This window comes from Sus scrofa, chromosome 3, assembly GCF_000003025.6.
Source record: "Sus scrofa isolate TJ Tabasco breed Duroc chromosome 3, Sscrofa11.1, whole genome shotgun sequence".
Taxonomy (NCBI): Eukaryota; Metazoa; Chordata; class Mammalia; order Artiodactyla; family Suidae; genus Sus; species Sus scrofa.
In genome coordinates this window covers 71,558,670-71,582,880 of record NC_010445.4, presented here as the reverse complement: position 1 = coordinate 71,582,880, position 24,211 = coordinate 71,558,670, and the positions used below count along the sequence as shown (strand labels likewise).

At 46.4% G+C, this 24,211-nt stretch overlaps 1 protein-coding gene across 1 annotated transcript in view; it reads left to right on the top strand.

Annotated features, from left to right (window-relative positions):
- The window catches only part of ATP6V1B1 (ATPase H+ transporting V1 subunit B1), a 31,784-nt gene extending 9,005 nt beyond the window's left edge, over window positions 1–22,779 (top strand). The window contains 12 exon segments of the mRNA XM_021087392.1: window positions 14,013–14,111; window positions 14,889–14,982; window positions 15,554–15,631; window positions 16,165–16,304; window positions 17,280–17,381; window positions 17,900–17,997; window positions 18,687–18,810; window positions 18,978–19,128; window positions 19,642–19,724; window positions 20,557–20,661; window positions 20,858–20,987; window positions 21,095–22,779. Of these exon segments, the coding sequence (XP_020943051.1) occupies window positions 14,013–14,111; window positions 14,889–14,982; window positions 15,554–15,631; window positions 16,165–16,304; window positions 17,280–17,381; window positions 17,900–17,997; window positions 18,687–18,810; window positions 18,978–19,128; window positions 19,642–19,724; window positions 20,557–20,661; window positions 20,858–20,987; window positions 21,095–21,264 (1,374 nt within the window). The 3' untranslated portion in view covers window positions 21,265–22,779.

The following is a 24,211-nucleotide window of genomic DNA, read 5'->3' as shown; positions in this document are numbered from 1 at the left end:
CACAGCTCGGATGCTGCATTGCTATGGCTGTGGCTGTGGCTTATGCCAGCAGCTGTAGCTCCTATTTGCCCCCAGCCTGGGAATTACCACATGCATGGGTGTGTCCTTAAAAAACCAAAAAAGAAAGCAAAAAAAAACCCAAAAAACAAAAACCCAAATTCTTGGCCTCTACCCCAGACTGAAAGAATCGAAACTCTGCGGGCAGGTGGAGGGGTGTCTGTTCTCCCAGCCCTCAGGTGACCTGATGTTCCCCGAGGTTTGAGAACCCTCTATTTAGGATTGTAAACCCTCTTCCTCACCCATTAAATGATCTCAGGGTTGTTGTGAGGGTCCTCCTGGAGAACAGCTCCCATACCTCTGCCTGGAAACCAGAAGTGCTAATCTGCCTGATTAAACAAATGGAGAATCTCTTGCCCCTTGCCCACCTCCACTGCACTCCTTACCGGTCAGTCTATATAGGACCTCACAAGGTACAGAGAGCCAGTACCTATGCAGATATCCATTTTTCAGTTGTAAAGTGGGGCTGGACTAGGAAACTGGAGAGAGTTTCCGGGGCTATGGTTCTCTGTGATTATGGGAACTCTCGCAGAGCAGAATTACTGGATGATGGAGACACCCAGAGAACCCTAGGCTGGCAGAGAGAAGGAAAGGAGCCAGTAGGTGATAGTCTCATAGGTGCAGGAGATGGAGAAGGCACTTTTATATCCCCCTCTCCACCACCCCACACCCCCTTTTCCAGAGTTGCTTGTGCAAACTTCCACAATTCTGTCTCTACAGCGCCACCTTCTGCCCAAATTGAATCACACAGGCAATTACGCTTCCTGCTTCCATCCTTCTCAAATGGAAAGACACTGGTGGGGGGGGAGTTTTGTATAGGTCGGAAGTTCTTAGCTAGGTCATAAGGATCTCGAAAGTATAGGGAAATATTTTAAGGTATTATTCATGTGCCTGTGCATTTTTCTGGGGGGCGGGTAGTTTCCACAGTTTTAATCTGATTTTCTAGAGTCTGACCCAGAAAAGGCTACAGCCTGATTTGTCAGGTGTAAAATTGACCCTCCTAGATCATTACATATCCACATCTCAAAACCTGATCTCACAAAAGTACACTCATACGCCTGCACACTCAGGGACACTCACACACAATCACACAGGTTGTACGGGCATTAAAGAGGAATCTGGGTATCTGACATCTACCTGCTAAGGATACTCTAGGGAGATTTCACTCAAGAGGTGGTTTTCAAACTGGAGCATGCCTCAGAATCCTCTGGAGGGATATTTGGGCCCCAGTCGGAAGTTCCGAGTTAGCCGCCTGGATTGAGGCCCGAGAATGTGCATTCCTGACAAGTTCCCAGTTGCTACCGATGTGGGACAGACCACACTTAGAACCACTGCTCTAGAGGGTCTTCCGACACCTATGCTCTGTGACCCACACCCACCCTTATTGGAGACTCACCTTATCCACATTGGTTTGCAATGTCTATGGCTGCTCGAAAACTCTTCAGGGAAAAAAGGCTTTCCAAAGTGTATGTATCGGCTCTGAGAGCCATTTTCAGAGAGGAGTTCCCAAACCACCCTGGGCATTGTCAGAGCCAGCGGCCTTGGAGGCAGGATGCCCTGTACAAGCCCTGTCAGGCTTGCTAAGAAACTCCCAGGCCCCTGAGAGTCTGCAGCAGCTCCCAGGTGCCTGCCCCCTTGCTGGTTAACAACTCAGCTTAATCTCCAGCCAGGGAGATGGGTTGCACTGAACCATCCACGCTTCCTGCCATCCTCGTAGTCACCAACAGTGAAAGCAGAGAGAATCAGGTCTGTGCCTGGAAACAGGGTGTAAATATAAGCTCATTGCTCCACATTGGAATTCTGCCCCTGCCCACAGGGCTCTAACTGGCTGTGCTCACCCCTCCCCCACAAAAATAACTGGTGTTGGAGTTCCCGTTGTGGCTCAGCGGTAACAAACCCAACTAGTATTCATGAGGATGCGTGTGTGATCTCTGGCCCCACTCAGTGTGTTAAGGATCCGGCATTGCAGTGAGTTGTGGTGCAGGCTGGCAGCTGCAGCTCTGATTCCACCGCTAGGCTGGAAATCTCCACATGCTGCAGGCGTGGCCCTAAAAAGCAAAAACAAAAACAAAATCTGGCATCTCTTCCTAAAGGATTCCAGACATCACCCTCCATCCATGTTAGTGCCAGGGTTCTGACAGTTCTTCCTCCTGTCTGACTGTAACCTCTCTGCTCTCTGAAGTTCATTTCCTCTGATGTCCCATCTTTCAGGGACACACAGTGCCACCTCCTCTCCACTCTCCCTCACCACCATAAATCCACATAAAACACGATCGCTTTTTATCAAACTGCTGCCTGTTTTTTTTGTTTGTTTCTTTGTTTTGTCTTTTTAGGGCTGCACCTGTGGCACATGGAGGCTCCCAGGCTAGGAGTCGAATTGGAGCTACAGCTGCTGGCCTACACCACAGCCACAGCAACACCAGATCCAAGAGTCATCTGCAATCTACACCACAGGTCACAGAAACACGGGATCCTTATCCCACTGAACAAGGCCAGGGATGGAACCCGCAACCTCCTGGTTCCTAGTTGGATTTCTTTCCACTGCACCACCACGGGAACTCCTGCCGGTTTTTTTATTGGGCCCCACTGCCTGATTGCTTTGGGGCCCACTCTGGCCTGTGCTCTATCCAGCAATATTCCTTCTGAGGTTGGCAGCCCACCATCAGCACCACAGACAATGAGGCCGGGGCCATTTCAGGTAGACTCAGGTCCACAGAGAGCAGAAGAGATGTTGGCAGGACTTACTTAGCTTGTTTCCCAAGGCCTCGCAGTCCTTGCTCTAGGGCTCCCTCTTGTGGTTGTGAAGCAAAAAGACGGCCGGGCATCAGGGGCTCCGTGGACTGCAGAGCATTCCTCTTGGGAAGAGCCCCCTCCCCTAGGGTCCCCACTCTGCAGGAATGGTTTAGGGGAGAAGAAGATTGCCTCCTGGCATCTTCACAGAACGAGGAGAGGCCCAAATCAGAGCTTGGACTGTGAATCCTGTCTCAGGTGCAATCCCAACAGGGGCGCCCTGGGGGAGACGACCCCGTCCTATTCATACACTTTGGGGAACTGAGCCACCCCTCCCCCTCTCTGACCCCTAAGGTCCCTGGTTTTGGGACAGCAGAGGATATGGTGATAGTAATGCTAATGATAACCACTTCGCTGTCCCTGAACATGTCCCGGAATGTTATTACATTGTAATTGCACATGCACACACTATGCTTTTTGTAACTACTGAAACAAAAGACACTAAATTAACTATTTGCCCCCAGCCTCTATTCCCAACCCCTTAGGATAAGCAATCTAAAGATCCTGCTGTGTGTGCACAAACCTAAGCATGTTAGATGTTTACACTGATGTTAGTCTCTTAAAACATGTGGTGGATTTCCTCCACATCAGCAGATAACACATTTTACTCACTCTTTTTGGTAGCAACACAGTAGGCTAGGGTATGGATGTCCTGTGATTTATTCTATTATTGATGAATGTCCAGCGTGTTCCCAGGTATAGCTATTACAAATAGTAGAACAATATATATCGTTTTTATGCTGGTGCCTTTGTTGCCACAGGATAGATTCCTTCCAAATGGAATTGCTGGTTCAAAGGGCATGTTTATTTTTCAATAGATATTGATGATTAGGCGCAAAATTGCTTGCCCTGTATGGTTCTGGTAATTCACATCCTGACCGACCATGCATGAGAGGACCTACTGCCCAGCGTCCTTGTGAGCCCTGAATATGTGCTCTCCTGTACGTTTGCCTATCAGTGAAGATTAGTCGGGTCTTGCTTTTCTTTGCCTTTCCCAGATGGTGGAGGGAGTTATCCTCTTACCTGTTGAGCTCTTGCTTCTTCCTCTGTGAAATCTTCCTACATGTTGAGTCGTGCATTTTGCCTTGTTTATGGTTCACATTTGTTTGTATCTTTGCCAGAGAGAAATTTCAAATGTTTATAGTATCGAAGATTTCTGTATTTTTGCTTATGGCTTCTGTTTTTTTGTTTTGTTTTGTTTTTGTTTGCTTTTTTTTTTGGTTTTTTTTGGGTTTTTTTGGTCTTTTTGCTTTTCTTTGGGCCACTCCCGCGGCATATGGAGGTTCCCAGGCTAGGGGTCCAATCGGAGCTGTAGCCCCCCGGCCTACGCCAGAGCCACAGCAACACGGGATCCGAGCCGCGTCTGCAACCTACACCACAGCTCACGGCAACGCCGGATCGTTAACCCACTGAGCAAGGGCAGGGACCAAAACCGCAACCTCATGGTTCCTAGTCGGATTCATTAACCACTGCGCCACGACGGGAACTCTGTGGCTTCTGGTTTTCTTATCTTGCTTAAAGACGTCTCTTTTATCCAGCTTTTAACTGGATTATTCCATAAGAAGAGAAAGAAGACCATCTCTTCCAGTATTTTGTTTTAGTTTTGTATTTAACATTTTTAAATGCCTGGAATGTGTTTGTGTTAATGATGTGGGTAGGTACCCAGTCATATTAGCACCGTTGGTTCAATAGATTCTTTTTTCCTGTGAACTAATATGCCTCATTTGTTCTCAAATAGTCTCCTAAACTCTGGGGTGTCTTTGGACACCAGCCTTCCCATGTGCCCATCTGTATCGCACCAGCACTGGCCACTTGACCTCAGTAGCTTTAACGCATGTTTTATTTATTTATTTGTTTGTTTGTCTATTGCTTTTTAGGGCGGCACCTGCGGCATATGGAAGTTCCCAGGCTAGGGGTCTAATTGGAGCTGTAGCCGCTGGCCTACGCCACAGCCACAGCACGCGGGATCCGAGCCGTGTCTGCAACCTACACCACAGCTCACGGCAACGCCGGATCATTAATCCACTGAGTGAGGCCAGGGATCGAATCCGCAACCTCATGATTCCTAGTCGGATTCGTTAACCACTGAGCCACGACGGGAACTCCACTTCTTAGGATACATTTCCACTGCACCACAACAGGAACTCCTTTACTTTTTTAATTTAATTTTCATTTTATATTGGAGTCTAGGTGCTTACAATGTTGTATTAGTTTCAGGTGTACAGCTAAGTGATTCAGTTATACATATACATATATCCATTCTTTTTCTAGAGCACGTTTTAAAATCTGACAAGGCAAGTTCTCCACTCTCGATCTTTTCCATAACAGTTTTTGGATATTCTTAGACATTTATATACATTTTAAGATCATTTTATTAAATTCCAGGACAAACAATCCATTGGGGTATGCATTGAATTTATATATTTTTGAAAAGGATTTATATTTTTATGATAGTAGGTCATTCTGTCTTAGAAAACACTACCACTATTGCGCTCCATTTCTTTAGGGCTTGTTTTTATTATTCAGTAAGATTTTATTATTTTCTTGAACCTTTCTTGTTAAATTTATTGACAGACATTTTATGGGTTTTGGCCATATTGTGAATGAAATGATTTTCTCCACTTCATCTTTGGCTAGAATAGGAAAAAAAAAGAGAGAGAAACTGATTTTTTTTTCACTTCTGCATAAATTGTATTTAATGACCCCTTTTAGCATTCTGTGATTCTTTTGGGGGAACACACTTTTTTTTTAATTACTCTATGAATTTTTATTGAGAACACACTTTTGTTATTGAAGTATAATGATTTACAATATTGAATTAGTTTCAAGTGTGAACTGATTCAGTTATATATATATTTTTTCAGATATGGGATAAATTAGGAGTATGAGACTGATACAAACCACTTACAGATAAATAGATGAGCAAAAAGGATTTACCTAATAAGAGAGGGAATTATATTCAACTTCTTATAATAACCTATATTGGAAAATAACCTCAGATTGATTTTTATATATTCATCTTGTATACAGCCAAATTCTCTTACTAATCCTGAGGGGTGTTTTGTTTTTATTTGTTTCTGTTTTTCACTAGATTCTCTTGGTTTTTTTTTTTAAAGATATACAATATGATCTGCAAATTAATGGAATTGTGTCTCTTTTTCCATTGGCATATTTCAATTTTACTTTTTTTTTTACTTTATTTTTTTACTTTATTTTTTTTATTACTCAAATGAATTTATCACATCTGTAGTTGTATAATGATCATAACAATCTGATTTCACAGGATTTCCATCCCACAGCCCAAGCACATCCCCCCACCCCCCAAACTGTCTCCTCCACAGACCATAAGTTTTTCAATGTCTGTGAGTCAGCATCTGTTCTGCAAAAAGTTCAGTCTGTCCTGTTTTCAGATTCCACATGTCAGTGAAAGCATTTGATGTTGGTGTCTCATTATGTGGCTGACTTCACTTAGCATGATAATTTCTAGGTCCATCCATGTTGCTAAGAATGCCAATATTTCGTTCTTTTTAATGGCTGAGTAATAGTCCATTGTGTATATGTACCACATCTTCTTGATCCACTCCTCTGTCAATGGACATTTAGGTTGTTTCCATGTTTTGGCTATTGTAAATAGTGCTGCAATGAACATTGGAGTACATATGTCTTTGCAAGTCGTGGTTTTTCTCTGGATAGATACTCGGGAGTAGGATTGCTGGATCAAATGGTAGTTCTATTTTTAGTTTTCTGAGGAATCTCCATACTGCTTTCCACAGTGGTTGCACCCATATAAAATCCCACCAACAGTGTACTAGGGTTCCTTTTTCTCCACACCCTCTCCTGCGCTTATTTGTAGACTTTTGGATGATGGCCATTCTGGCTGGTGTAAGGTGGTACCTCATAGTGGTTTTGATTTGCATTTCTCTAATAATGAATGATGAACATCTTTTCATGTGTTTCTCGGCCATCTGTATGTCTTCTTTGGAGAATGGTCTGTTTAGATCTTCTACCCATTTTTTGATGGGGTTGTTTGTTTTTTTGGTATGGAGCTGCAGAAGTTGTAAATTTTGGAGATGAATCCCTTGTCAGTCAATTCACTTGCAAAGATTTTCTCCCATTCTGTGGGTTGTCTTTTCATTTTGTTAATTTTACTTTTTAGTTTATAAAAATTTGCAAAAATAGGAGTTCCCACTGTAGCAAGGCATATTAAGAATCTAGCAGTGCTGCATCTGTGGCTCATATTCTATCCCTGGCCCAGGAACTTTCATATGCCACTGGTGAGACAAAAAAATTTGCAAAAATAACAATAGTACAAGGAACACCCATATACCCTTTTTTTCTATCATTTTCTCTGAGTGTATATGCATGTCTATGTGCATAATTTTTTTTTGATCTTTTGAAAAGTAATTTGTGCCCCAAACTCTACTGTTCATTTCCAAAGAATAAGGCTATTTTCTGACATAACCAGAGTAGTATCAACTTTAGAAATTTACATGGATGCTTTTATCTAATCTACATTCTATAGTCCAATTTATCAGCTGATCACATAAGTCTTTTATAGCATTTTCCCTCTTCCGTACAGGATCCAGCCCAGGGCCGGTTATCACCATGTCTGCTTAGCCTCTATAATCTGGAATATTTCCACTGTCTTTCTTTCACATTTCTGAAGAATACAATCTTCTCTCACTACCTTTTTAAAAAATAGAACATCCTCTGTGTTTATTGATATACTTTTCAATTTTTTTTTCTATTGTTATTATGTAAAGTAAAATTTCTAAAACAATATTAAGTAACAGTGACACAGGCAACTCTCTGTGTGCGTTACTGATTTTATTGGAAATGAAAACGAGTTTAACATTTTACCATCTAGAAGGTTATTGATGTTGGTTTTGGTAAATAGTCTAGAGCACAAGGGGTTACCTTCCATTCTTGTTTTACATAGAATTGTATTAGAAACAGCTGCTGAATTTTATCAAAAGCCTTTTTGTTTTCTATTTACATAAGCCTGTGGGGTTTTGCTTTTATGTTCACAAACTCCTTATTATCATGAATTATGTTGTCCAATGTTGACTAATTACAATGCTGATTGATCTAAGCTTGCATTCTTGAAATAAACCCTCTTTGGTCATACTTGCTTATTCATTTAATATAATACTTGATTTGATTGGCTAATAGTTTATTTGTAATTTCTTTGTCTATATTTATAAGAGAAACTGGTCTGTAGTTTTTTAGGGGCTACGATCTTTATTAGATTTGGGGTTTGGGGCTTTTCCACTTTATAGTGTTGTTTCCTTTTAATCTCGATTTTTGGTTCATCTTATTACTTTGGCTAATTCCTCCAGCACAATGCTGGGACTGATGCTAAGGGGATTGTCGTTCTTGCTCCTAATTTTAAAGAGAATTTTTACACATTATATCATTGAAAATATTTTCTGTAGGTTTCTTGAGGTTACTTTTTGGAGTTAAGCAATTTCCCTTTTATTCTGTTTTCAGCAAAGAGCTTCGTTCTTTTCATTGTTGTTGTTGTTTTCAATCTTAGGTTTTTTCCCTTTTTCTAAAATGTTTTACATAACAGGTTTGTAAATCCTTTAATTCACCAATAAGGTAAATGATATGAACAGATTTTCTAATATTAGACTAACCTTGAATTCCTGGAATAGTTCCAACTTGGTCTTTTTAATTTGTATTTATGTATGTGAGTGTGTTTATCTTTATTTAAAATTTTTTTCTTTGATTATTTGATCTTTTTGAACTTGGTCTTTTTTTGGCACATTGCTGGATTTAGTTTAATGATATATGTTTAGTATTTTTGCATCTATGCGTTCATGATTGGGATTGTGTATAATTTTCCCATTATTACCTCATTTTATATCAAAGTTATCCTTGCCTGATAAAATGAATTCAGACTGGAATTTTTCTTCCAATCTTTTGGAGAGCTTAAGTATCATGTTACGTGTTCCTCGATTGTTAGAAGTCACTGTCTGGGACTGGTGTTTTCTTCATTGAACAATTTTGTTATTTATCCAATTTTTATAAGGCTCTCCTGGTTTTCTATTTTGTTTTTAATTGGTTTTGGTTTGAGTTTTATTCTGCTAGAACTTAATTCATTTCATCTAAGTTCTGAATTATGTTGTATAACGTTATTCATAATTTTAAATTATTTTTAATATTATGAGTATAGCTAGTTTTGATTTATTATTCCAGTAATTATTTATTCATATCTTTTTTCTTAATCAGTGTTGCCAGAGGTTCTGTATTTTATTAGGCTTTTCAAAGAACCAGTTTGGCTTTGTTGATCTTCTCTGTTATACATTTTTCTGTTTTAGTGATTTCTGCCCTTTTATTATGTCTTCTATTTTATTTGGAATTTTAATTCTGTTCTTTTTTTTAGTTACTCAATGAATTTATTACATTTGTAGTTGTACAATGATAATTCTGTTCTCTTTCCTAACTTGTTTTCTTTTTTCATGTTGCATAATTTTAAACCACTCTAATTGTTTTTCTTTTCTGTATGAGCATTTAAAACTTTAAATGCATCACACATATGTTGAAAATAGTTTTTCATTATTGTTTAGTGCCAAATGTTTTCTTATCTGAAAATAAGTTCTTCTGTATTTAGAATGTTTCAAAATCTCCAAATGCATTCAGTTTTTCTAGTTTTTTTGTTACTGATTTCTAACTTTGGTTATGGTCAGAAAGCATTGTACAGCTTGATGTGTTCTACAAGTCATGGCATGAAGTGGTATCCTTTTCATTATCTTCTATTTCATCTGTCATTTCAGTTTTGATTTCCTCTAATCCCAAGGAGTAATTTAGAGGAGTTTTTGTTTGTTTGTTTGTTTGTTTGTTTTGTTTTGTTTTTTTAGGGCCATACCCACAGCATATGGAGCTTCCAGGGCTGGGGGTCAAATTGAAGATGCAGCTGCTGGTCTACACTACAGCCACAGCAACACCAGATTCAAGCCGTGTCTGGGACCTACACCACTGCTCATGGCAACACTGGATCCTTAACTCACTGAGTGAGGCCGGGGATCAAACCTGCATCCCAATGGATACAATCGGGTTCATTACTACTGAGCCACGATAGGAACTCCTAGAGGAGTATTTAATTTCCTAAAGTATTAGGAACATTGCAGGGAGAGGTGCAGTTTTGTGTTGTTTTGTTTTGTTTTTGCTATTTGTTTTTATTGGATTAAGATTATGACTTACTCCCTAAAGTGAATCAAGAAAGCAAGATGGATGGGCAGCAGGGTGAGAGGCCTGGGGGATGCTCTGTGTTCTCTCCATCACCTCCCCTGGGCAGAGGGACAGGAATAGGATGTAGCCTTCCTGGCTCTGGCCAGTGCTGAGCACCAGTGTCAGAGGGGAGGCACTGCTCTCTCAGCCTGGCTTCTTTGGCTCAGCTCACAGCCTCCTCTAGAACCTGGTTCCCAGAGCACACACTGATGGCAAAGCGTGGGGATTCCCTTGAGACAGACCTCCACCTGCCCACCTGCTGTGGTCCTGGAGGGACAGCTTGTTGGTTTTTTAGAATTAAGTTATAATTCCTATACTATAATTTTTACTTTTTTTTTTTTTCTTTTTCGGCTGCCCTATGACACATGGAGTTCCTGAGCCAGGGCTCTGATCCAAGCTGCCGTTAACCTCCTATGCCGCAGCTGCAGCAACACCGGATCCTTTAACCCATTGTTCCGGACCAGGATCGAACCTGTGCCCTGTCACTGCAGAGAGCTGATCCCATTGCACTACAGCAGGAACTCCTAAACTTTATTCTTCTAAAGTATACAATTTGGTGGTTTTAGTCTATATAAGAGTTGTGCAACCACTGCCACTACTTGATTCGAGAACATTTCGGTCACCTCAAAAAGAAAGTTTGTACCTGTTAGTTGTCACCAGTCCTCCCTCCTCTAGTCCCCTGCAACCACTGATCTTTTTGTTTTATGGGTTTGACTATTCTGGATGTTTCCCATCAAAGGAATCATATACTATGTGATCTGTTGTGTCTGGCTGCTTTCACTGAGCGTCATGTTTTCAGTCATCTGTGTTGTAACAGGTGTCACTACTTCATTCCTTTTCGAAGCTGACTAATATTCCACTGTCTGGACATGCCACTTCTTGTTCATCTGTTTGTCACATTTGTGGACATTTGTGTTGTTTCCACTTTTTGCCTATTATGAATAATGCTGCTATGAACGTTCATATGCAAGGTTTGTTTTTTGTTTTGTTGAAGGGGGTAAATCTTTTATTAAAATGTAGTTGATTTACAATGTTTTGTCAATTTCTGCTATACAACAAAGTGAACTAGTCACACTTATATATAGTTTTTCTCATATTATCTTCCATCATGGTCTAACACAAGAGATTGGATATAGTTCCCTGTGCTACACAGTAGGACCTTAATGCTCATCCTTTCTAAATATAATAGTTTGCATCTACTAACCCCAAATTCCCCCAGCTTCCCAGTCCATTCCACTCCTTCCTCCCTTCCCCTTGGTAACCACGAGTCTGTTTTCCATGTCTGCAAGTCTGTTTCTATTCTGTAGATAGGTTCATTTGTGCCATATTTTATTTCATGTATTTATTTATTTTTTGTCTTTTTGCCATTTCTTGGGCTGCTCCCGCGGCATATGGAGGTTCCCAGGCTAGGGGTCCAATCGGAGCTGTAGCTGCCAGCCTACACCAGAGCCACAGCGACGCGGGAGCCAAGCCACGTCTGCAACCTACACCACAGCTCACGGCAACGCCAGATCGTTAACCCACTGAGCAAGGGCAGGGATCAAACCCAAAACCTCGTGGTTCCTAGTCGGATTCATTAACCACTGCACCACGACGGGAACTCCCCATTTGTGCCATATTTTAGATTCCACATATAAATGATATCATATAGTATTTGTATTTCTCTTTCTGACTTACTTCACTAGTATGAGAATCCCTAGTTGCAACCATGTTGCTGCAAATGACATTATTTTGTTCTTTTTTATGGCTGAGTAGTATTCTATTGTGTATATGTACCACATCTTCTTAATCTATTCATCTGTCAATGGACATTTAAGTTGTTTCCATGTCTTGACTATTGTGAATAGTGCTGCTATGAACATATAGGTTGCCTGTGTCTCTTTGTTTATGTTTTTGTCTTTTTAGGGCTATATCCACGGCATACGGAGGTTCCCAAACTAGGGCCGAACAGGAGCTGTAGCTGCTGGCCTATACCACAGCCACAGCAATGTGGGATCTGAGCTGCATCTACAGCATATACCACAGCTCACAGCAATGCCAGATCCTTAACCCACTGAGCAAGGCCAGGGATCAAGCCTGCATCCTCACTGGTGCTAGTCTCATCTGCTGAGCTACGATGGGAACTCCTCATGTATCTTTTAGAAAAGTAGTTTTGTCCAGGTATATATGCAGGAGTGGGACTGCTGAATCATATGGCTGTTATTCTGTATTTAGTCTTCTGAGGAACCTCCATACTGTTTTCCAGAGTGGTTGTTCCAATGTTTTGTGGTCTTTTTGGCTGTGCCTGTGGCATATGAAATTTCCTGGGCCAGGGATCAAACCCATGCCATAGCAGTGACCTGAGCTGCTGCAGTGATGTGGCCAGATACTTAACCCACTGAGCCACAAGGGGACCCCTGCAAGTTTTTATGTGGACATGTGTTTCCACTTCTCTTGGTGGTATACCTGGGCATGGAATTGCTGGGTCATATTGTAACTGTGTTTAACCTTTTGAGAAACTGCCAGACTTTTCCAAAGTGGCCACACATTTTCTGATCCCACCGTCAGTATCTGAGGGTTCTAATTTCTCCACAACCTTAGCAGTTGTCATTACCTGTCTTTTCCATTATAGCCATATTAATGAGTGTGAAGTGCTAGCTCATTGTGGTTTTGATTTGCATTTCATTAATGACTAATGAGTCGAGCATCTATGTGCTTCTGGGGCATGTGTATCTCTTCCTTAGAGAAATGTTTCTTTAGACCCTTTGCCATTTTTCAATTAGGGTATTTCTTTTGATTGTTGAGTTGTAAGCTTTCTTTTTTATTTTTATTTTCAAAAAAAATTTTTTAGGGCCACACCTGCAGCATATGGAAGTTCCCAGGCTAGGGGCTGAATCGGAGCTACAGCTGCCAGCTACAGCCACAGCCAGGAACCAAGCTGTATCTGCGAACTACACCATAGTTCATGGCAACACCAGATCCTTAGCCCACTGAGTGAGGCCAGGGATCAAATCCGAATCCTTGTGGATACTAGTTGTCTCTTTACTGCTGAGCCACAATGGGCACTGCTGTAAGATTTCTTTATATAATCCAGATAGTTGCCTGGTGCTTTTCATACTATTAAGAAGGAAAACTACACTTGATCCTAGCCAGAAGAGAAGGAATTCCTGGCTTCTTTTTATTCCTGAAGCCCGTGAGGACTACACAGGAATTGATCCCAGGCCCACTAGGGAAGGATCACTCCCTGGGAGCCGAGGGCAGCACTTCGCACTCTGTTCACCATTAGTCCACAGGGGCAGAAACAACTATGCCGCCCAGGAGACCTCAACAGCCATAATAGTGGCTACACTGTTACAAGGTCCTGGCACCAGCTAATGACTTTACATATATTTCCTCCCCACAGCAGCCCTGGGTGTTAGTATTACTCCAATTTTATTTTATTCTATTTTTTTAATGACTGCACTGGAGGCATATGGAGGTTCCCAGGCCAGGGATTGAATCCCAGACACAGCTGCGACCTACACCACCACCGTAGCAGTGCTGGGTCCTTTAACCTACTATACCAGGCTGGGGATTGAACCCACGCCTCTACTGTCAGATTCTTCACCTATTGCGCTATAGTGGGAATTCTCTTATTCCCATCTTAAAGATGAGGAAAGTAAAGCTCAGAGACATTAAGTAACTTCCCCAAGGTCACACAGCTTCTAAGTGTCAGAGCTTCAATTCTAAGCCTGGTCTTCCAACTCTAAAGTCAGTGCTCCTACCCACCCCGGTACCGCTTCCCAAAGAGAATTCACACTTGTCCCTCACCAGTCCCCCAAGCTCACTTCTGAGAGTATCTGAGCACAGAAGGGAGATGGGAACGTGAGACTGGGTCAAGCATGGCTGGGGAGGAGACAGGGACTTCACTTCTGGTCTCATTGTCACTCTGAGCTGCTCTCCCCTCCTGCCAGTTTGCCCAGTACGCTGAGATTGTTAACTTCACCCTCCCCAATGGGACTCAGAGGAGCGGGCAGGTGCTTGAGGTGTCTGGGACCAAAGCCATTGTTCAGGTAAGTGGTGTCTGTAAGATGTTGGCTGGTTGAATAAATGAACGAGTCCACGAAGTTTCCACACCATCTTATAAGCTCCAAAGGCAGAAAGTGTCCCTCTCACCCTGCCCCCCAAGACTGCCTTGCCCAGAGCTGGGCTCAGAGAGAGTCCAGAATGGGAAGCTGATCCCATAGGTGTTTTTTATTTTGGGTTTTTCATAAAATAAATTTTATTGGAGTATAGGTGATTCACAGTGTTGTGTTAGTTTCAGGTGTACAGCAAAGTGAATCAGCCATATATATACATATATATGTATATATATATATATACACACACATATATTCTTTTTCAGATTCTTTCTCCATATAGGCCATCACAAAGTACTGAGTAGATTTTCCCAAGCTACACAGTAGGTCCTTGTTGTCTATCAATTTTGTATATAGTGGTGTGTATATTGCCAATCCCAACCTCTCAATCCATCCCTCCTCCCAACATCTCCCCTTTGGTAACCGTAAATTTGGTTTTCAAATCTTTGAGTCTTTTTCTGTTTTGTGACTATGTTTTTGGTATCATTTTTTAATTAGGTTCCACATATTAGTGATCTCATATGATGTGTGGCTTTCTCTGATCCACTTCACTTAGTACGATAATCTCTAGGTCAATCCATGTTGCTGCAAATGGTATTGTTTCATTCTTTTTTTATGACCAAGTAATATTCCATTAGGTATATGTACCACATCTTCTTTATCTAATCCTCTGTTGATGGACATTTAGGCTGCTTCCATGTCTTCCCATAGGTGTTTGAAGGGACTTCTGGGATCGATGCCCAGAAGACCACCTGCGAATTCACAGGGGACATCCTACGGACTCCAGTGTCAGAGGACATGCTGGGTGAGGGGTGGGGGTGGGCAGGGTGGGGTCGCCCCTCTCTCCTGCCAGCCCAGCTTCCTGGACCAAGTGCTTGGCAGACCGCACTGCCACTGCCTCTTCACCTCTCTGCCTCCCTGTGAGCCCTTTATGGTCAGAGGGTGTGTCTTCTCTTTGACCCCCAACCCCAGCTCAGGGCCTGACATACAGCAGGTGTTCAATACTCGAGGAAGGCAAGTTCAATCAGCCAGAGGCACAGTAGGTAGCCACCTCTTTGGACTGCACAGCCCCTCATTTTCTCCCAAGATCTGCCCTACCCAGCCCTGTCCTCCTTCCAGCCCCAAAGCTCCCCATTAGAGTCACTGTCCCCAGCCAAGGTCTTGACTGTAAAGGTTTTCAGGAGGAGAGGGAAGACCCTTAAGGAGACAGTCACTGTACTAGCTCTCTGGGGGTGACTGAGGAATGAGGGGATGGAGGGGGATGTGGCAATTGGGAAGCGAGGGGTGGGTGAGAGCTGCTGGTGTTGTGGAGGCTGAGCGGCAGTGAGAGACCCAGGATGGGTCCTGAGCATCCCCCAACCCCCTCTCTCCCGAAGGCCGGGTCTTCAATGGCTCAGGCAAACCCATTGACAACGGGCCAGTGGTCATGGCGGAGGACTTCCTGGACATCAATGGTGAGTGACCCGAGGCTCTGGACAGCTCTTGGGAGCCAGCCCCCCAACCACCTTCCCCACCCCAGACACAAGCTAGGGCCATTGCCCAGTGCTTACCACCAGGGTTGGTCAGATCAAGTGAGACATGAGAGCAGTAAAGCCCCCTCTGTCTGGGGTCAGCAGCACTTTAGGTCCTGTTTGTGTAAAATGCCACCATCATTGTGCAAATCTCCCCCAAGTGCCCGGGTCCCTCACTCTCCAGCCTTGTGGCTGCCACTCCCACTTGCTGCTTCCAATGTGCCAGGGCCATGCTGTCCTAGAGAGCTCCCAACTGTGGCTACTTAAATGCAGGTTAATTCAAGTGAAAATTGCATTTTGAAACCACATTGCACATGCTCAGTGGCCACATGTGGCCAGGGCTGGGCAGTGAGAGCCCATCTCATCATCAAAGAAAAGTCTGTTCAACGGTGCTGCTCCAGAGTCTAGGGCAGGGTTGGGGAAGGGTGGGGACAAACCTGAGCCCTTGAGCAGGGTCCATGATCACCCTCTCCCAGGCCAGCCCATCAACCCCCACGACCGCATCTACCCAGAGGAGATGATTCAGACGGGCATCTCGCCCATCGACGTCATGAACAGCATCGCCCGTGGTCAGAAGATCCCCATCTTCTCAGCAGCTGGGCTGCCCCACAACGAGGTGAGGACTGCGGGGCCCTGCTGGGCAAGACCAAGGGGGAGGGATAGAGCAGAGGCTGGGTGGTAGGCCAGCAGGGAGGGGCTAGCCGCGCTGGGGCCACCGGCATCCGGACTGGCAGCTGTCTTCTGGCCCCTCAGGAATTCAGGGTGCGCAAGACCTCCTCTGTGTCCCCAAGCAAATCTCCAAGCCTCTTCCCTGAGCGAGTGGGGCATTCCCTGGCTCACAAGAGAGCCCATGGGTAGCCCATGTTGAAAGCCTGCTCAGCTGACAGCTCTACCCATGGGTCCTTGTAATGAATCGTCTTTACTCCCTGCACTGAGCGCTCCCCTCCCCCACCCCACCCCACCCCACCCTGCAGGCGGTGGTCTGGAGCCTATCTGTGCAGGTTCCTAAGCCCTCCTCCCCAGCCCCCCCTACCCACCAAGCGTGAACAGCCCAGTTCTTTTCAGAGCACTGATGTGACAAACTCTCTAGATGCTCCCCCCACCCCCGGACCACCCACCACCCAACTGCTCCTGGATGTGGCCCTCAAAATGGTCTGAATGACTAGACAGCATCAGCATCTCCACCTTCACACACACACACACACACACACACACCCTGGGTCTGGATGTGGTGACTGGTAACTCTATCCACACCCTGCAAGCCTGCAGCAAACCCCAGATAAACCCCCAGCAGGCTGAGGGGCCCAGGGGGGTCTGAAGGGCCAAGTTGCCCCAAAGCCAGGGTGGGAAGTTACTCTTTGGAACTATTTTTTCTGCCTGCTCCTTGTGACAGGCACCCTGGGCCCTCAGGTGCCACCAAATAGGGCAGCCCCTCCCCCAAGAACAGCATTAGGAGCCGGGGCAGCCCTGCCATCTCCCACCGAAGACCTCGGCAGCAGGCTGGACTGGGAATAGCCCCATCCACGCTCTCAGGGCTGCTCAGAGGGGCAGCCTTGGACTCTGGCTCTCATGTCCTTCCTCCCATCCCCAGATCGCCGCCCAGATCTGCCGCCAGGCTGGGCTGGTGAAGAAGTCCAAGGCTGTGCTGGACTATGATGATGACAACTTTGCCATCGTCTTTGCAGCCATGGGGGTAAGAGGGCTGGGCCCATTCGCAAGTGGGGAGGCAGGCTTGGCCCCTTGGCCCCTTGGCCCCTGGAACACCCTTCTCCTTCTCCTCGACAAGCCATCAGAGTTGGGGCCTGTCTGGTGGGGGTGGCAAGAACGTGAGCGGAGGGCCTGGCCGTGTCGCTCAGGGCAATCCAGAGTCAAGACAGCTCTGAGATGAGCCCAGGGCAGCTGGGAGAGGAGGGACTATGGGGAGACAAGACAGCTTCAGGGAGGGGATGCTGGGGGTTTAGCACCCAAAATGGGAATGAGGAGTTTAGCAGTGAAGCAGCTGGTCAGGTGAGGGGCAGGGTTGGCACTGAGCAGAGCTCAGCCGGGAGTCTGAACCTCCCTGGGGGTCTGTTGAGACCCTACGCTCTCCAGCCCCAGGCTCACCCCAGGGACTGTGAGCTGGTCAGGAGCTACTGAGAAGAGATGCGAGGGGCATGGACCCCTGTCCTCAGGTGGCTAGACCACCTCCAGCCCTCTCTACTGTGTGTCCAGGTGAATATGGAGACAGCCAGGTTCTTCAAGTCCGACTTCGAGGAGAACGGTACCATGGGCAATGTCTGCCTCTTCCTGAATTTGGCCAACGACCCCACGTGAGCAGTTTCCCGAGCCATCTATACTGCCCTTGGGCAGCAGCCCCCCCCCTCCCCCAGACCCAGAGCACCAGGTCTCAGGTAGCCCAGAACTACAGCCATAAGCCAGAACTGAGAGGACAGCCCCTTGTGCAGATGGGGAAACTGAAGCTGGGTAAGAGGTAGGGGCAGCTCACAGAGAGACAGAAGAGACCCAAGAGGGCATCAGGGAAAGGGGTTGCCAGGGCAGCCAGCACATGGCTGGTGCCCAGCAAATGTGCTCAGGGGGAGTGAGGGGGGAACAGTAAGGAAAGACCCCTAAGGGCTCAGAGAGTGTGGGTGCCCTGGGTGGGGGGGAAGGAGGCACCAGCAGAGCGCCAACCCCATGCAGCTCTGACCTGCCCTTTGCCATGGAGACAGGGCCACTCTCATCCTCATCAAATACTCCTGGCCCTGCCTGTCCCTCTCTCACCTGACTCCTTGCCTGCCCCAGCCTCAGTCCCTGTTCCCACCTTGAGTGGCAGGATGTGGCTGAGGGCCCCCCTCTAGGAACCACTGCCCTGACCTGGGGCTCGGGCTGGGCTCCCTGTACCCACTCCTCTGCTGCTGTGCCCTGTGCCAGCTTCCCAGTTCGCTCTCCACTCAGCACTGAGGCTAAAGGAGCCCAGGCCTGGGCCTCCAGCCTCTCTAAACAGGGGCCGCACCTCCAGGATCGAGCGGATCATCACCCCGCGCCTGGCACTAACCACGGCTGAATTCCTCGCCTACCAGTGTGAGAAGCACGTGCTGGTCATACTGACAGACATGAGCTCCTACGCAGAGGCCCTGCGGGAGGTGAGGCGGGGGAGGGGTGTCGGGTTCAGCCCCGCCTCCCCCTAGAGCTGGCCCCGCCCAGGCCGGTCCCCAGCCCCCTCCTCCAAGACCCCGAACCCGCCGTTCCCCCTTCCCGGAATCAGCCTCTTGGCCCGATTCTTACTCCCAATGCCCCACGGATATTGCAGGTCTCAGCTGCCAGAGAGGAGGTGCCCGGGCGCAGAGGCTTCCCCGGGTACATGTACACAGACCTGGCCACCATCTACGAGCGGGCAGGCCGAGTGGAGGGCCGGGGCGGGTCCATCACTCAGATCCCCATCCTCACCATGCCCAACGACGGTGAGCCGCCTCACCGCCCATTGCTCTCCGCAGCCCCCGTTCCGCCCCGACACTTTTTTTTTTTTTTTTGTCTTTTGCTATTTCTTGGGCCGCTCCCGCGGCATATGGAGGTTCCCAGGCTAGGGGTCCAATCGGAGCTGTAGTCACCGGCCTACGCCAGAGCCACAGCAACGCGGGATCCGAGCCGCGTCTGCGACCTACACCACAGCTCACGGCAACGCTGGATCGTTAACCCACTGAGCAAGGGCAGGGACCGAACCCGCAACCTCATGGTTCCTAGTCGGATTCGTTAACCACTGTGCCACGACGGGAACTCCCCGCCCCGACACTTAAAGGGGCCTGTGCTTTTGCACATAGATGTGCGGTAGCTCTCTTCCTCCATCCGGGCAGATAATGTCCTTCCCTCGCTTCCCCCCTCATCTCCCACTCTGGGGAGGGAACAGAACCTACACGGCCGTGAGTGGGCGGAGACCTGGGCGCCAGCTACCTTGACCCCCGCTCACGTCCTTGTAGATATCACCCACCCCATCCCAGACCTGACAGGCTTCATCACAGAGGGACAGATCTACGTGGACCGACAGCTTCATAACAGACAGGTACGGTTCCCTCCCTGCCCACTTGCTGCTCTCCCCACCCTCCCCAAAGACACTAACAGACCTCCCGCCACCTCCTGTGCTTCCTCTCCCTGGGAATTAGGAGGGGCCGGACCTGGTTAACCCTCAACAAGAGATAACCCCCCAAGAAGACTGTTCGTTTCACAGACAGAAGACAAGTCTGGGTGGAATCCAGCCGAGCTGGCTGTGGGACCTTGAGAAAATCATTTCATCTCTCTGATCCTAGGTTTTCTCATCTACACGATGGTCGCAGTAGTACTTATCATACCATTGAATTATGGAGAACACAATAAGTTAGCTGTAGACAGCATCTAGCAGATTCTAGATGCTAAATAAATACCTTTTCTCTGTGCGTTCCAGTAATTTGCCTCGGTGAACAAAAACAATAGGCGACTGACAAAAGCAGGTGGTGAATAATGTGCCAGAGGATTAAAAAACACTTTGGTCCCATATGACGTTTGCCTCTTTGCTTGACAGCTTCTTTCTTTGCAGCTGTGAACTATTAAACTTCAACCGGATTTTTGTCGAAATAACCAAAAGTTTTGAAATAGCCAGCCTTTGATTAATTGATGTCATTCTTCCCGCCCCGCCCCGCCCCGGTCTGGGCGCACACATGTAGACATCTGCATACTTAAGCCCTAGAATTTGAGGGATGAAAGAGGGTGCGGTGTAACCAGCCAAATTTTATGCCGGATGAATAAGGACCCGTCTCCTGAGAACCACAGGGGGAGGGAAGGCAAGAGGAGATGAGAAGGAAGGAAAAGTTTGGACCCTGCCTTCTGCCACTTCCTTCTTCGGCTCCCCCCACCCTCAGATCTACCCCCCCATCAACGTGCTCCCTTCTCTGTCGCGGCTGATGAAGTCTGCCATTGGGGAGGGCATGACCAGAAAGGACCACGGAGATGTCTCCAACCAGCTGGTAAGAAGGAGAGAGCCCAAGGGCTGGTGGGGAAGCTAGTTTCCGAAGCTGGGGGTTGGAGCCCTATCTGGACCCCAAGCCTTTCTCTTGGCAAAAATCCCTCCCCTTTGGGGGTCCCAGCACAGTCAGATGGGGGAACGCGGGACTCCTGTGATAAGCCTGCCGTGACCGCCGGCCCGCTCCCCGCCTCACTCAGTACGCCTGCTACGCCATCGGGAAGGACGTGCAGGCCATGAAGGCAGTGGTCGGGGAGGAGGCGCTTACTTCCGAGGACCTGCTCTACCTGGAATTCCTGCAGAAGTTTGAGAGGAACTTCATCAACCAGGGTGAGATGTGTCTGGGGGAGTTCAAGCAATAACCCCCTTACACACACACACACACACACACACACACACACACACACACACCCTTAACGCTCCTGCTCTGTCCCTAGGTCCCTATGAAAAACGCTCGGTGTTCGAGTCTTTGGACCTGGGCTGGAAGCTGTTGCGCATCTTCCCCAAGGAGATGCTGAAGCGCATCCCGCAGAGCATGATTGACGAATTCTACTCCCGCGAGGGGGCGCCCCAGGACCCCGAGCCGGAGCCCGACACTGCGCTTTAGCGCGGCGGGCATCCTGGCCCAGGAGCACAGTCCTGGGACCGCCCTTGGCGTGCTCCCTTCTCCACACTCCTTGCGCTATTCTCGTGATCCACACCCCTTAATCAATCGCTCTGTGCCCACTCTTAGCCCCCCGCCGGCTATGGGGGGGGGTGCTCCCACGCTCCTGTCCTCTCCCTGGATTCCCTGAACTGGGAAACAGACGGTTAAGCCTGTATTCTCTGTCATGTTCTGTTAGGAAAATTTGACTTTTAACCATCCACCCCCACCCCCCAATCAGAATTTATCTTAGGTGAAGACTGAATTGGCAAAACACTGACATTTGTTGGAGCTGAGGGTGATGGATACATGAGGTCCATTAAAATATTCTCTCCACCTTGGGGGAAAAAAAAGAGCCACAATAGTGTCTGAGCAGCTGACAAGAGAATTCTTCTTAGGAGGATATTTATCTTTGCTTTAAAAATATCTTGATACATTTCCTGAGTGGAATGTGAGCTCAGGGGCCACAGAAAGGACAATCTCAAGGCCACAAAAGACATGTCTGACTTTAAACAGCTCTGCCTAGGAGATGCTAGGAAGGAATTTGGTTTGCTTCGGACAGGGAGCAGCAAGGGGAGTTGCTGGGGAGAAAGCCTGGGGAACATGGGGGCTGTGTGTGCAAGGCGGAGGGTAAAGGGCATCCTAACAAGCAGGACACCTGATGTTCCTTTGAAAGCTGCCTGCTCTCTCTGCCCCAACTACATTGAAGTCGCCAGTGCTTCAGTGCTTCCTAAGAGGCAGGGCAGGTTGGGAGATAGAACTTCAGCAAAAGACTGTGTTCAATTTCTCTGTCCGTGTTGTGGAACCGGGCCAGAATTCTTAGATCGACAGCTGACACCAAAGGAGGTCCTGAGAATAAAATTTCCATTCCTAAGACAATTTACAGCCACTGTAGGGAAAGCTTTTTTTTTTCTTTTTCTTTTCCTTTTAGGGCGGAACCCATATATGGATGTTCCCAGGCTAGGGGCAGAATCAGAGCTGTAGCTGCCTGCTACACCACAGCTACAGCAGCACCAAATTGGGGCCGCATCTTCAACCTACACCACAGCTCAGAGCAATGCCTGATCCTTGACCCACTAAGTGATGCCAGGGATTGAACTTTTGTCCTCATGGATACTGGCTGGGTTCGTTACTACCAAGCCACAATGGGAACTCCCTAGGGAAAGCTTCTGGGTGCCCACAGGACATAGGGTTGTTTCCACTTAATAACAGCTTTACCAAGATATAATTCATATACCATACAATTTACCTATTTATAATTTACAATTCAACAACTTTTAGTATATTCACAGAGTTGTGCAACCATCACCACAATCGATTTTAGAACATTTTCATTATCTTAAAAAGAAACTTGCACCCCAAGTTATTACCCCTCAAACCCCTCTTCTGCCCCTTCCCCAGCCTGAGGCAATCATTAACCTTTCTATCTCTGTAGCTTTGCTTATGCTGATCAACTCATATAAATGGAATCATACAGTGTGTGGTCTTTTGTGTCTGGTTTCTTTCATTTAGCATATTTTTGTGTTCATCCATGTTGTAGCCTGTGTCAGTACTTCATTCTCTTTAAGTGCTAAATAATACTTCAGAGTATGGATACAACATCTTTTGTTCATCAATTTATGGATATGTGGATGCTCCCCCCCCCCTTTTTAGGGCCGTACCCACGGCAAATGGAGGTTCCCAGGCTAGGGGTCAAATTGTAGCTGTAGCTGCCAGCCTACATCACACCCACAGAACACCAGAGCCGAGCCGCATCTTCAACCTGCACCACAGCTCATGGCAATGCTGGATCCTTAACCCACCGAGTGGGGCCAGGAATCAAACCCAAGTCCTCATGGATACTTGTTGGGTTTGTTACTGCTGATCCACAATGGGAACTCCTATTGTGTCTTTTTGATTAATAGCCATCCTAGTGGTGAAATTATAGTGAAATGGTAGATAGCTTATTGTGGGTTTTTTTTCTTTTTTCTTTTTAGGGCTGCTCCTGCGGCATATGAAAGATACTGGACTATGCCACAGCAACACTGGATCTGAGCTGCATGTGCGACCCATGTCCAAGCTGGAGGCAACACCAAATGCTTAACCCACTGAGCAATGCCAGGGGTGGAACCCGCATCCTTAGGGAGACAACTTCAGGTTCTTAACACACTGAGCCACAACGGGAATTCCCTCGCCATGGTTTTGATTGACATTTCCCTGATGACAAATGATCCTGAGAATCTCATCTTTTCCTATGCCTATTGGCCATTTATATATCTTCTTTGGAGAGGGACCTGTACAGATCATTGGCCATTTTAAAATTAGGGTATTTTTTAATTGTTAAATAGTAGGAGTTCTTAATATTTTCTAGACACAAGTCCTTAATAATCCGTAAATATTTCCACTCATTCTGTCGGCTGTCTTTTCACTTTTTTGATAGCATCTTTTCTCATACAAAGGATTTTAATTTTGAAAATATCCAGCTTGTTTCTTTTGATGTCATACCTAAGAATTATTGCCTGATCTAAGGTCACAAAGCTTTAAATTTATGGTTGTTTCTAAGTGTTTTATGGTTTTAGCTCTTACATATAGATCTTCCTTCATTTTGAGAGGTGTGTGTGTGTGTGTGTGTGTGTGTGTGAGTGTGGTTGTTTGGTTGGTTTTTTGAGTGCAGCATGAAGCAACTTGAAGTGGGATCTCAGTTTCTGGACCAGGGATTGAACCTGGCCTGCATCGGTGAAAGCACTGAATCCTAACCACTGTACCATCAGGGAACTTCCTTGAGTTAATTTTTGTCATGGTACAAAGTGGAATCCAGCTTCACTCTTTTGCATGTGGCTATTCAGTTGTCCTGGCACCACAGGTTGAAAAGACTAGTCTTGCCCCTATTTTCTTTTTTTTTTTTTTTTTTTTTTTTTGCCACCCCGTGGCA